The sequence below is a fragment of the Balearica regulorum genome, chromosome 6 (assembly GCF_011004875.1).
Source record: "Balearica regulorum gibbericeps isolate bBalReg1 chromosome 6, bBalReg1.pri, whole genome shotgun sequence".
In the NCBI taxonomy this organism is placed as follows: Eukaryota; Metazoa; Chordata; class Aves; order Gruiformes; family Gruidae; genus Balearica; species Balearica regulorum.
This window is the reverse complement of record NC_046189.1, coordinates 40,501,863-40,516,307: the sequence shown is the minus strand read 5'-3', so window position 1 is coordinate 40,516,307 and position 14,445 is coordinate 40,501,863. Positions and strand designations below refer to the sequence as shown.

Here is a 14,445-nt window from a genome sequence, read left to right as displayed (position 1 = left end):
TCAGAAATACCATTACAAAGTCATTCCTATATGGTTGTCACAGAGGAATCGGCTGTACCACTCAAACGACACAAGATGGATGCCTACCGTACTTAAAAATACATAGGGTCTCTGAAACGACGTTGGTTGAAAAATTGCTCACTGAAGCAAAACTCTGTCACTGCACTTTGAGGCACACTTAACGTTAGTCTCTCTAGTTGTAATCTAGTTTAAGATGGACCAGGTAATACCTGAGCATCTTCAGATGCCTATTCCTCCCACTTGTAAATGACCTTCCACATAAAACCTTATTGCATAGAAATAAAACCAGGCTACCATCAGCTTAGTCTGTCCTGCTTCAATAGTCTGATATACTGGATTTCTAAGGCATGAGTTCATGTCAGGCAATATTTTGTTTGGAAACTCTTTACTCCAGCAATAGGGAAAAGACAGATATACAAGCTTTTTCCTTGGTGGCTAAGGAAGGCTTCCCTCGCTAGTAGAAATCGCATTCGATGTGTCAGGCGGCACATGGATAGATTTTTAAGTCAGGCGTGAGGAAAGCATTCTATACAGAGAGCTCTTATGAATATAAAACCTAATTTTGGTATTTTCAAGTGGACCTAACCTCTGTTTCTAGTTTATTTACGATCCTATTTTCCATTCCACTCAGGTAAATGACCCCACAGAAGAGTATTTGGTGTGAATTTGTAAAATTGTTGCTAGGTTTTTGTCAAACACTGCTCTGTTTCCTGTCCCTCATCAAACACCACTTCTGGAGATCTAACCTGAGAGGTCTACAGCACATTCAACACTCGCCCTTTCTCTAGAATAATTAGGCAATTAATTAATTGCTACTGGCAAAAAAATAAATCTTGACGGATTCTGAGTAGGAGGAAGAAAATGTGTCCTTATTTCAATCCAGACTTGAGAAGTTTGGGAGCTGAAGAAGTGATGAGCAGCCAGACTTCAGCAGGAAAAGAAAAACCAGCAAATATTGTCCGCCAACTTCTGTTAAACCTGCCTCATAGAAAGACACAGTAGAAATTGGTGTAGAAAAGTTCTGAACTGGGTAGCAGTTAATAGAATATTTACAACTGCATTCTGGGACAAATCTGTCTCCAGCAATGGACTGAACTGCCAGAATTTGATTTCTGGATCTCTTCCAAAATACCACATCCAACAAGTCAATATTCCAGATGAAGAAATGCATGCACACTCATTCTTGTTAAAATATAGAGCTGCTAGACATCTTCTGAATGTTTGGCCCCGATCCAAAAGACAAAATCTCATTGTTTATTTCTTCCCCTTTATAAAAGATTTCCATAATCGTGATTTATACTGCTACATCAGAACACCATCTTCCTCTGAGAAGACCACAAGAGCCCTCACAGAGCCCTCTGAACTGTCCTTCCTCAGTTCCAAAATGACATCTCCAAGATCGAGGATGAATGTGAGCAGTTCTGTCTTTTTGACTCACGAGGAGACGAGGTGTGACGAGAAGAAAGTGATGCCAAGCATCAGTAGCGTGAAGATGCGAAGAGTTCTCTGAAACAGCACGGACAAATGCAACATACCTCATCAAAGCAACAGTCTAAGCTACACTGCGAGTACAAGAGAAGAAAAGTCCTAGTAAGAGGCCCGTCCTTTCAAATCAGGCTGTAGCACCAAAGCGTAGCAGCGGTGATCTGGAACCGACTTTGGATATATATCCTTTGAAGTCCACACTGTATTCAAAGTGCTGTCTAGACCCATACACTGTATTTACTAGAGTTTTCAAAGAGGGCAGGATGACAGTGGAAGCCAGGTGGTGGATGTCAGCTGAAAAAAGATCGCTACGCAAACAAGCTGCCTTGGCCAGCAGTGGTGTAAGGAAAAGCAGGACTGCAGTTCTGACCACTTGCATTTCCTTCAGCCCTGGAGAAGGATGACAGCCAGAAGAAACGTGCGGCAGCACCAAAGAGTTTTGACAGTGTGTTAGCTCACCCAAAACTCCACCATGAAATGGTTCATTATTGCTGTATCCAGGCTCCAATATGACAGTTAGGAGGCTTTTGACGAGAAATGGAGTTGAAAGCTAAAAGGAAATCACAAGTTTGATTCCAAGTTTCAGGAAAACATGGTGTTTTGAATCCTGGAAACCCAAGGCATCGTACATGTTAGCTCTGTAAACAACCATTCTTGATAACCAGAAGCTCTTAGGAGTAAAAGTAGAATGAAAAAAAAAGATGAAGGAATTAGACCAAGAGCTAGAAAAGACAAACACTGGCTTCCAGCTCCTGCAGACAGAGACGTCTGCCAAAAGTTCTTTTGCCAGGTTTTGAGAAAAAGGAACTGTCTTTGTAATGCAGTGAGTAGAAGAAATACCCAGAATGCTGAAAAAGTAGATCAATTATTCTCTTAGAGGGTGAAATGTATGTTTTGGGAGTAAATAAATGGAAATTGAATAGGATATACCTTTTTAAACTTATTACTTTGTGGGCTATAGTATTTTATTTATGAGCATTTTTATTTTGTTTTCTTTCCAAAGTAGGTTTATTTTCTTGTGTGGATTTTATCCATGTTCCTTTTTTTAAAGTATTGCTTGACAGGTATTCTTAAGCAGATGCAATAAAATAATGGGTATTATGAAATCAGTTTGTATTCAAGAAGATTCACTCTCCCTGCTCACTTAAAATAAAGACATTAGAGTGGAAGACATTTATCATTCCTATCTCAGCATCATCCTACCGTGAAAAGACAGGAAGACATATGTACATATGCTGCTGTTGGGATGGTAGGATACAGCCACAGGTCTATCTTGTTTCGAGTCCTGATGTTAAACACTATTAAGATTTGAACAATACGAAGACTTGCACAGCAAGCTTCAATGGCTGTCCTCAGAAAAAGAAGTTGGGGATGAGCTACTGATTTCAAACTAAACAAAAGGGAAGAGTCCAAAACCAGAGATAATTTCTGCAGCGGAAGACCAATTTTGTCTCCAAAACATATGTAGGAACAGTAATGACTTCACATACTGTGAATAATGCTCTGCTTCCTTACAAACCTAACAATTCAAACTGAAAGCAAACTATTGTAGTCTTCATAGATACTAAAAATACTTCTACCAAATTAAAGAACGTTAACTATACACGTATTTTCCTTAAAAATTGCAGTTAAATACACCAATTAGAAAATTATAATGGCAACAATATTTTACAACGCATCTCTCTGTAAAAAACTATCCGTTAGGTATTACTAATATTTCAATAGTCTCAACAGTACATTGCTGGAATTTGTAGAATAAAAAGAACCGATAAGACGATAAGGTTTATTACGTACTTAGGAAACTAAAAGTGCAGAACTTGCTCATTTGGCATTAATATCTAAAACATTTTAAGAGTTGAAAACAAATAAATGTTATACATACCACTTTCTCAATTCTTACTTTTACGCATATTCAATAAAAATGCAGCTAGCTTTATATTTTCTTTATTGCTTTTTAGATTTAGAACATTTCACATCTTTGAAAGCCTTGTCAGAAACTCACACTCGACTCCTTGGTCATGTAATGAGCTTCTTGCCCAAAGCTCCACCACTTCCATCCTCTGCTAAGGTAAAACTCAAGTTGCTTTTTCAGAAGAAATCTGCAAGATTCCTTTCAAAAAGATCCAGCAAGACTGGAGAGAGGAAAGTTTCACTGCATGCCCTAGCCTGAGATGATGAAGGTGTGAAAGTACAAAAGATCACTTCGGCATTGAAATTACTACTATATCTCAAATGGTTTGTGCAAATTCTACCGCACAGGGTCACCAATCCACGCTCGAGACCTCCAGAAGCTACTGCAACACTATTATGAAATAAGAATTAATATCAACTTAGAGATAAGAACACATAGTTTGAATCAGTGGCAATATTTTTAAATTAGTATAATCGCTGAATGGAAAGTCCTTATCACTTTTAAGGAGTCCTCATACTCCTTAAAAATTTGAGACACCATGTTCCTGCTTTAACTACAGATTCCATCACTTACCTATAAACTTAAAATCAAGAGCTATACATTTTTATAATTATATTCTCTGTTTTCTTTTTGGAATGGAAAACATTTAAGATATTTATCTGGCATCACATTTATTACAGTGCTTTCAATTCCAAAGAAACCATAATTCAGCAGTTAACCGCAAACTACTGTCAGTTGTTCTCCTTATCGCGATCGCGCGTTCCCTTGAGACAACAGTGAAATCATGAACGGACCAATAAATAAAACATCCTTCTCAGCCCAGCAGAACCAGTTACAATTGTGAACTTCCTTCATATACAACACTCCGTCCACACAGAACGTGCTCTTCTGTGACACAGATTTAACTGCCTATCCATAATATCACGCTTCTCACTGTAGCAGCTGAGCACATTACTATGACTACCAATGCCATAATGCTGCATGCTCATATTTTTTGTTTTTACTTACAACAAAACAGCTGTAATGTTGGCCTTGTTCTTAATAGTGTTCTTCAAACTCTTGCTTTAATGGATTTTAAGGATGAAAACCACTGAGGACTATAGCATGTAGTCTCTGCATCTTCTGAAAAGTGACTTAGCCAAGAATGAGTCTGTCAAAATTTTTGGGGAAAGGAAAAAAGCCCAAAGCAGTTTTGAAGACAACATAAATGCTTGAAATCAGGCTTTTTTTTTTTTTTTTTCAAAATACCTTACTGAATTTCAGTCTTGGTTCTTCTCCTTAACCCTACCTCTTCCGACTTCTGCATTTTACCATCACTGCTGTTTTTCAAACTACTTTGGGAAAACTGTTCTAATGTGCTTAACTGTTAACAGAAAGCAGAAGCAGTCTTCTAGTAAAAACCTGTCAAGACAATAGCATACAAATGAAGGAACGATCTTTCAGTATTTTCTCAGCGTTGGCACTTAGTCTGATCTCGTCCTGTCTCATTCCCCCATTCACGGATGCATTGCAGATGAGGTAAAACACTGTATTGCAAATTTGGGAAACTAAAAATTCAATAAAAAGCATCATTTCTTTCAACAGTCTCCATTCCACCCTCTAGCAAGTTCTGGAGTTGCCCACTGGTTCTGCTTCAGAACATTTTCAGAAGACGTGGAGAGCTAAGTATGTATTGGAATTGTCATATAATTCAGTTTTTCTTCACAATCATATCTAATAAAATAAGACTAATATTTCTGCATTATTTTATTATTATTATTTTTTACAAATCCTCTAACTTTTATTAATATAAATTCATATAAAGATGTATGGCAGTTAAAACACTAAGCAGGTAAGGGTCTGGCTAACTGCAAGACTGAGTTACCAGCAACTTCAAATTATAAGAAACAAAACAACACAAGAAAAACCCAAGCTGTGTGTCTGAGTAGTGATGTGCTCGGTAAGCGGAGCTCAACAGAGCTGAGCTTTTCATCTTTGTATATATCTCAGAGGTAATGCCACTGCGATTCACTGGGTCCGGCAGTGCCTGAAGGGCCCCAAAAAGGAGGTGAGGTCAGAGTATAGGTAATATACACTGACGGTATCAAGCTGAAAGACCAGGATGAAGGACGCAGCGGCAACGTTGAAGTCTACGTAACTGCACACCCTTCACAAAAGAGCCTCGCAGTTGGAGCACGTGCCCCAGGAGGAAGCGGTACCAGATCCTGTTATAACCCTTGACAAGCCAGCGCTCAGTTAGTATTACCATTTCTGCTCTTCACTCACCAAAACTCAACCAGCATAACGTGCCTGATACAGCTATAAATAAATTGTTCCTACATTTCCTTTTTTCCACTTCTACTAAAATTAGAGGCTTACTCATTTCGGCTCCCTGTACTAAACAACCGAGTTAATTAAGTAGAGATTGAGCAGATTCCCAAGTTTTTCCAATTTGCTAGCACTTGCTAACAATAAACATTCATAAATAGAGGTAATTTGAAAAGAAAATCTATTTCGCTTCCAAATTTTTCCTCTATTCTAAACCTCATGGTAGCAAGTATGCTTACACCGACTGTATAAAAGTCTATCATGTTAACAATTAAGTTTTACCTATTACAATTGCTGATGCCTACTAAGTCAGTGATTCCTTTATGTTCAGAGAATGAGAGCGGTTTCGTGCATAAATCTTCTATCAAAAATTAAAAAGACCAAATAAATGAGAACATTCACTTCAATGGTAGGGAGCAGACTTGACCTACCATGCATGTCTCATACTTGGAAATCTTTTTCTTCATGTAGAACATTTTCCCCATTCTTTGCAGTTCTCATTTGAATAGGAAAATAATCACTTTGGTTTCCCCAAAATAATAACAAAGGAAAATAGGGCAGAATGTTGAAAAATAGTGCCAAACTTTCAATGAGTAATTCCTTATAATAACAACCCTCTGCTCCTCCACCAGAGAAAAGTCCCTCTGTATGTTTATATAAACACTGAAACTCAAAATCAATAGAACATTTCAACTGGCTTTCTAATTAGAAGAGTAGCTGGTGGCATTCTGTCTAGGGGTTATTTAAGTTTAATAACAAACTTTTCTCAGACATAACAAGGCCCATAAAGGACACCAGCCAGATACCCTTCTGAATGTAAAGTCAAAAAGTTCTACTGATTTCATAATTCCATGATATATAAAAGTAATTTTGGGGAGCAAATCCAGAGGCTCACATACTAGAAAACACACCACTTTGTACATGTTTAATGTGATATAATCTAAAATACCCATCTTCTTTGATGCACAGGAAAGACCATTTGCAGAGAAGCAAGGGCCTACATTATGTTGATGACTACTGCTACATCCAATAGTACATTTAACCTTTTATTCATGTCACACTTTATGCTTTAGGTGCCTCACATCATCAAAATACGGACGTGACTGCAGTATCATTCCTTGCCATCTAAAGCATTTACGTTCACAGCTCTCCCAGAAGCTAAGGGAGAATACTTACCCCAAACTACCAAAAAACCCCCTATGCTCACAGAAATTAAAATCTGAAGCGATACTGTTTATATAATGGAACAGTGTTTTTCACCTATATTAAGGACAAATCTTTTAGTTAGACTAAAGCAATTCATTCCTCAGGAGACAGAGCTTTGTGCTACAGGTAAAAAAGCAAGAGAAACCAAAATTTTACAAATGGCAGAGAAGTGGGACATGTCCCGAGGATCATACCCCATGCTGCTGAAGAGGAAAAAACCAAAGGCTAGTCTGATTCGAAGGTAATTTTTCTCTGAGCTGTAATCTCATTATCAACAAGATAGTTTCTGATTCTGCAAAGAGAAGGCAATCCCTGATTGCTCCACGTTGACTAGGCAGGAAAAGAGTCTTTCATGGGTCCTTTAGGTTATATCGGGATGAAATCCTGACAATGAGGTTACATTACAATGGGTTACACAGAGATGTAAGTATTCTGAGCAGTCAGCGTGAAAGCTGCACAGGTCAGTGCGGGAGGGCAGCAAGAGGGGACCTGAGCTGAGCAGATGCTGAGGTCAGAAGCGACCACCATCATCATTCAGAATGATCCTATGCGCACTTGGGTTGTGAAATTTCTTTAAGACTCTTTTCTGTTCATGCACTCTACGTGCCCTCTACTAGAGTATTTCAACGTTTACTATTCTCACAAAAAGGAAGCCACTCTTTTCTTTGATGCTGAATTTACCTGCCCTCCACCTTTTCAGATACTGCCCGAGTATGAATACTTAAGGGAAGTGATACTACTTCTTGGCGACTTCTTTGAAAGAGCAGATTTCAGGGAATTCCCAAGTGCTGGAATACCTCGCATCCAGCTCGACCCCCTGGTATCTGGTCTGCTGACAACCTCACAGTGTGGGAGGTGAGCCTGACTTCAGGATTACAGACGTTGCCTTACATCCCGAGGTCTGATCGACAACCACCCATACCAACTTTGCGGCCCTGAAATCTCTGGTATTTCTGTACCTTCCACGAGGAGTGAGCGCTAGCCAGACCACCACGTCCTGACTCTGGTTTTCTCAGGTATACCCAGAGCCAGGAGCATCCCCAGTTCCACTGAGCATTCCCATTTTTATGTTTCCAAGGATCCACCCAGCCTCTGGTTTTGAGGGTTTTCTGGAGGTGTATTTTGTTTCGGGTTTTTTTTTGCAACATCGTCGATCTGACAGTTTGCATTATGTCTATTAAACCACAGCCTCCTAAACCCCTTCTTTGTGTCACTCTTTTCCAAGGCAATGTTCCATTCCCAATTATATTACACTGTACTTGGCTATATTAAAATAAATTCTGTTTGACTGGGGTAGAAACTCCTCACCGATTGGTACTGGTCCTGTGCGCTTCTCTCTATTTAATTATATTTTACTATTTCTTATTCTCTAAATTTCACCAGTAAAATTTCCTGTTCTGAGCCTACAGAAGGGATATAGCCTTTGTTTGCCAAATCTGCCCTTTATTTGTCACTATGAAACTTCTAGACCTAGAGTTTCTCATATTTCTGATATTTCGGTATTTGAGACAACTCATCATCTTTATTTCTATTCGCTATGGTTATTATATTTGTTCCCTTGATTTCCCTTATCAGCTGTATGTAGCTTTTACTCCCAAATATTTTTCAGTTGTTTTCATCTATCCCATCATTTATGCCTGTTGCATTCTTAGCACGATTTGCAAGGTGAATGTTCAACACTCACACACAGATTTTCTACACTGTGAACTTCTGGACTAATGGCAAGAAAAAAAATAAATGAACCCGACTCTACAATAAAATATATCACACAGTGACACAGTCCCATTTCACAAAAAGAACAGACAAATGCAAAGAGAGGCAAAGTGGCTTAATGAATAAATCCTTAAGCTGCCAAACTGGCAAACTGGCTTCTATCTTCAGTTTGTATCAGAAGTCCAAAGGCTTGATTCATGAGAAATACAGCGTCAAAGGTTAACAGAAATATTAACACCACTCATTACAAAAAAATCAGTCCAGAACGCAGTCTCCTGGCAGAAAATGGGCTCTTTTCCAAGGAACAGACCTAAATAAACTATACAGATCTGCTGTTAGCTCCTCCTGTAATACAGCCATTTTAACAGGGTTTGCAACCCAAATACTATAGAGCTGAGGGACTGAAATTGTTAATAAAAATTAATTGAGCATAATTGGTTTCAAGGGCTCCAACTTGGAAAACTGCAAAAGCTTTCTACTGCATAAAAAGAGATTTTTAGTTTTGTATTTATTTGGTTTTAATTCCATCACACTTATACTGAAAATTACCTGGAAACTAAAGATAGCTGCTTCTACCTGCGCAAGAAGAAAACAAAAGCTAGAATAATAAAACTTGGTCCATGTGGTTAAAATAGAATTAAAAGCTTAGACAATAACCAGCTATCTAATTGTGGTGATTCTCAGTATTTTTTCTCTCAGGAACTATTTTCTGATTAGTAGCTATTCTGCATGCTGGTACAGAAACAGCAAACAGATTTAGCAGTTAATATACTCAAAAACAAAGCAAAAAGAAAAAAAAAAAGCCACAAACTCAAATATGAACACAAGAGTTTCCTGCAGACATCTTAGCAGTTCACACTGCATGCTCCACTCCATCTACTAAAACTATCAACCCGCTACGCCTCTGTACGAATAATTCACAATATATCTCATCTCAGTTCTGTCCACATAACTGAATGCAGACTGGTAACTAACTTTTATTTTTAAAGGTTATCATTAATGCAACATACTCAACGTTTCACGCTTGTTTTACGGAAAGAATGCTTCCATTCTTCTGCAAATACAACAAAATGCCTCTATCTGGCTTTTTCCAGCTATGGATTCGATTTAAATCTTACGCCTGAGCTCCATGCTGCTGTGACGACTCAGGCAGGAGGTTGGATGAAGTTTTATGCACCGTTTTAGAGCCTTGCCCCTGGGAATAACACAAAGATAACTGAATCTGAAATTTCATCTTAAAGAAGAGAACAGGTCTCTAGGCTTCTAGCCATCATGGATATTTAAGAAAATAATTAAATGCAGGTTGTGTGTAGTTTGCAAGCATCAAAACTAAAGAAATAAACCCCTTTGGTAGTGAGGAACAGAACATATGCAAATCTTTCTAGTCTTTGCCCACACAGAACTACTACTTATCATTTAGATACAAAAAATGTGTCAATTTAAGGCCCTATAATTATATTGCTATAATTCCATCCATTATCTCCAGGGTATTAGAAATAGCATTCTGTAGAAATAGCACAGCAGAAGTTCCCAGGCAGGGTTATATACATATTACTATTCCTCTACTGATGAGAGCTGAATTGGCTGTTTATGCTGAAACCTTTCTTCATGGGGCTTTGACACACGCACAGATTTCTTCTGTTGCTGCTGTCCCATAGGAGTTTGATAGCTGATACTATGATTGTTCCTCCCTCATTGAAACATTTGTCTTCTCGGGAAGAAATTCAGCTTGCCTGAAGACGAGGAAAGGCTCCGATTAACTAACACAGGAATGACGACAAGCCGCGCCATCAACCCGAAGGCAGCCGTCGCGAGTGGTCCCAGCCACCACCAGAGCAAAGCAGGGCATGGCAACAGCATAAGGCCGGGTCAAAGCGATGGAGAAGGAACACGAAGATTCGGCATGGGGATGAACTTGGATTCTCGTTCTTCAAAGCCCACTTCAATAGTCTTTAAGAAACATTTGATTGATAACTCTTACGACATGTCAAACTTCTGTTAATCGGTTCCAGTCTGAATTTTGTGCAGGAATCTCCAACCTTTTCAACTCTTACTTCACACACTGCTCAGCTTCTTGACAGTAACCACTGGCACGCAGGCTCTTATCTCACGTAACGTTCCATCGTTTCTGTTCTCTAGAGGGCAAGTTAACGCAGTCCAATGCTGCAATAACTTCGCAGCTTTCTTCAGCTATGCGGACAGTGACAATTCAGAAGAACCCATACATACCACTGCTCCCCACTGAACTCAGCAGAGGCAGAAACCCAGAGTTCCCGCTAAAGAGATAACGTAGTGGGACAGGGAAGCGAGCTCCTAAGGCAAAATCAGACCTTTGCTCAGAAGAGAGTACAAAGTCTCAGAAGAGACAGACTGCATCAGGAAATGCTCCTCTTTATCAGCATGACAAGGCAAAACAGCCATGCAAGGATTAATAGCTGCTTGCTTGTGACACAAATGACCAATATAGCTAAGGAAGAAAAAAAAGCCTTTTTTCCCCAGGAATAGAGAGAAACCCTTAAAAGTCATTAGAAGCTGTGACCAGCACGATATTAGAAAATTATTTTTATATAACTCAGTTTTTATATAGTTCTGTATTTTAAAGAATGAACAGCTCTCTTGGAGGAAGCTCAGGAATACAGATCAGGTTCTTTCTTGGGTTAACGAGAGCAACTGCTTGCATGCGTACAGTCACTTCCATTTGACCTGATGCAGTTTAGCCATGATTGTATCAAACACACGCTTTGAAGGTTAACCGAGCTGAAAGACTGAAATATCAAATGGAAAGTTTTCTTTCTGCTTAAGGAATTTACATAGTACCATCTTTCAAAACTGCATACTTTGTTCATCCAGTAGTAGTTAAACGAGATAAACATTTTTGAGCTGTCTCCCTTTTATCTTTAAACAGCACGGAGATAGTAACAGCATCATACCTGTTTCCTCTCCAAGTCTTTACTGATGAATAAACCAGGAAATCTCTCTACACTCTTCCAACTGAATATACAGTTTATTCAACCATTTAATTACCAGCTTAGTAAAACTCTCATGATAAAGGCAAACACAGACTTGGCACTCCCCCCCCCCCCCCCCCCCCCCGTGCTGTCCCTGAAAAAAGGTTATTTTGTAAACTTTTGTACTGGTAGTATCTGCTCCAACCTCTGATGATGCCAAGTCTTTAATGCAAGCAGTAAAGACCACATGTACAGCCTGGACAGACACTGCCAGGTTAGCCGTAGCATTCTAGGGTTGAAGTAGCAGGGCATGCTGCAGAAAAACCCCAATTTATTTGAGCAAGTGACAAAAGCTGAGGTCTGGGTATGTACAAAGGTGCATGGCTTTTATTTATGCAGAGTGTGTGGAAGTTAATAAAAGCAAGAACTGTTGCAGGAAAGAGGCCGAGATGATTTTGTTCAGGCAAAGGGAGATATATTTTCGTCTACCACTGTATTTTTCTCATTTGTTTTATTTCTGAGTTTCTGGATATCAGCATGAAATAGGCAGACTTTTCATATTGGCAAACTCACATTTAAAAAGTAGATACGTAAAAGGAACCCATTTAAAAACAGCCATCATATATTTCCAAGCAGTCAAACATAGGGGTATCCTTTTAGGAGGAAACGTACCTGCTTCAGGACTTGTTTGATTACAGCTGCTAACAATGCTGTTTGGTATCACTGGAGTGGAGGATGCCTGGATTCTCGACTGAGGTGGGTTCGGATGTAATGAATTTCCTAAAGCCATTCCTGACTGACTGAGCATCCCACAGTTCCCGCTAGCCTGCATCTGATTTATTAAACCTGCAAGATGGTTGGTTGTGCCCGGGCTAGTACCGTGGACAAAGTTAGTGTTTGTGTTCTGGCAGTGCACACCTTCCCCTCGCAAGGGTAAACTCTGTGCCAGCGAGTTCTGGAGACTGCCAGAGTTCATACTGGTGTCTGCAAAATGCATCTGGTTACCAGAGCAAGGTAAAGCAGTATTTGAGCTCCCACAACTGGTGGTACTATTGCTGCTCATGTGAGAGCTTTGACAACTCATGGACTGAAGTAGCTGGGACATAGAACTGATGGGAAAGGAGCTTTGACTTTGCTTTCTTATCAAATCAGATCCAGCTTTGGAAACTCCGGAACTGTCCAACTGAGACTGTCTCAGCAAACTCAACACCGTGGTGGTCGGCTGCTTTCTTTTTCTCAGAGGATCTTTTTGCTGAGACATCAATTTATCTCTCAGTGCTGCTCGGCCACTTTGCCCTTCAGTCGTTGGAAGAAGCACATTGGCAGCAGGAGGGAACATGGTATTTAAAGTGCTATGTCCTTCGTTGTTGCCACCGCTGGCAACAGGTCCAGAATTGCTACTGCTGTTATTGTTGTTACCAGCAAGTTTATTTTGATTTGCTAGCTGTGCTTTGGCTGCTGCTGAGAGTAAACTACTTGCTGGAAAAGAGGCAGCATTGTGCTGGTTCAAGATCTGATTTAAAGGCATTCCCAGCAAACCAGGCTGACTCTTCAAGGAACCACTTCCAGCCGATGCAGTAGAAAAAACTGCATTGTTTGGAGGATTTAATACATTACTCATTCCAGCAATTAATGGGTTAGGGATGTCCTTGTATTGATTAAGTCCATCGTGCTTGGTGGAAGGGCTAGATGGCATAGACGGTCTTGGTGACCCTATTGTTGACCTTGGGGACCTGGGAGGAACTTTAATACCACTACAGGATGACTGTGGTCCTACTGGAGGCAGCAGGAAATTCCCATGATCTGATGATGTGGAAGAAGAACGTGATCTTTGGGGAGAAGCCTCGATCCTTCCAATCCCGGATCCCATCATATGAACTGGGGACGTCACTGGTGAAGGAGAGAGGGAAGTTGAAGCAGAATGCTGAACTCTTTGAACATGACTTCCATGGTTCATGTGACCAGGTTTTACAGTTGGCAAAGGAAGATTACTTGGCAAAGGGACGACAGCAGGAGGCATGCTTACATTCATCACAGGTACCTGAGAGTGGACATTTGAATGGAAAGTACTTGGGTTAATGATAACGGGATTCTGATTCACTGGTTTGCTAGGAATAGGGTCAAGTATGCCAAGCGGATCCTTTTCTGACGTTAATGGCTTTTTCTGAAGAGCACAAGAAGGCGGTGGAGGAGGTGGGGGTGGACCTTGGGGCGGTTTATGGTGAAACACTGCTCGTGGTATTTCCATACCAGTCGAAAAATTACACATGGGTTTTTTCATTACTGGGCTTTTTGTGGTCAAGGTTGGGGAAAGAGGTATATTAGTCCTTCCAGCCATTGCACAGGATGACTGTATGGGAGAACCATGTAGCATTACTGATGGTGGAGATAGAGGTGTCCTGTTCATGTGAATAGGACTAGAGTTGGGTGCTCCATGAAAATTGGGATTGTTCCTTGTGAAAACATCAGGGCTTCCAAGTGGGTCAGTCCTAGGAGAGATTGAGCCATCTCCGTATATCTGTGATCCTGATGAAGCTGGACTGGGCATCCCACCATGACTGCCACGATACGGAGACTTCTGTCCAAGTTCATTACTACCCAATCTCTGCCTAGGATAGACAGAATGAAGTTCTTGTTGCTGGCTTCCAGCCATTTCTTGCACGTAAAGCCTACCCATGGCATTAGATGCCCCTATCATCAACTTGAAAGGAGTCTTACATTCTGGCATCACAGAATTTGTAATTCCTTCATGTGATTTATTCCTCATTGATCTCGGAGTTGCCGCTCGAGTAGGAACTACTGGAGTTGCACCTGATATTAAAAACACAACAGTTACTGTTTTGAAATCCAATA

General features: G+C 40.1%; 1 protein-coding gene across 8 annotated transcripts in view; it reads right to left on the bottom strand.

Moving 5' to 3' along the window:
- Positions 1-14,445, bottom strand: part of MBD5 (methyl-CpG binding domain protein 5) — a 144,648-nt gene that overhangs the window by 25,412 nt on the left and 104,791 nt on the right. For all 8 annotated transcript variants that reach the window (XM_075757275.1, XM_075757277.1, XM_075757272.1 and 5 more), the window contains one exon: positions 12,265-14,403. In XM_075757275.1, the coding sequence (XP_075613390.1) occupies positions 12,265-14,403 (2,139 nt within the window). The remainder of the gene's footprint in view (positions 1-12,264; positions 14,404-14,445) is intronic.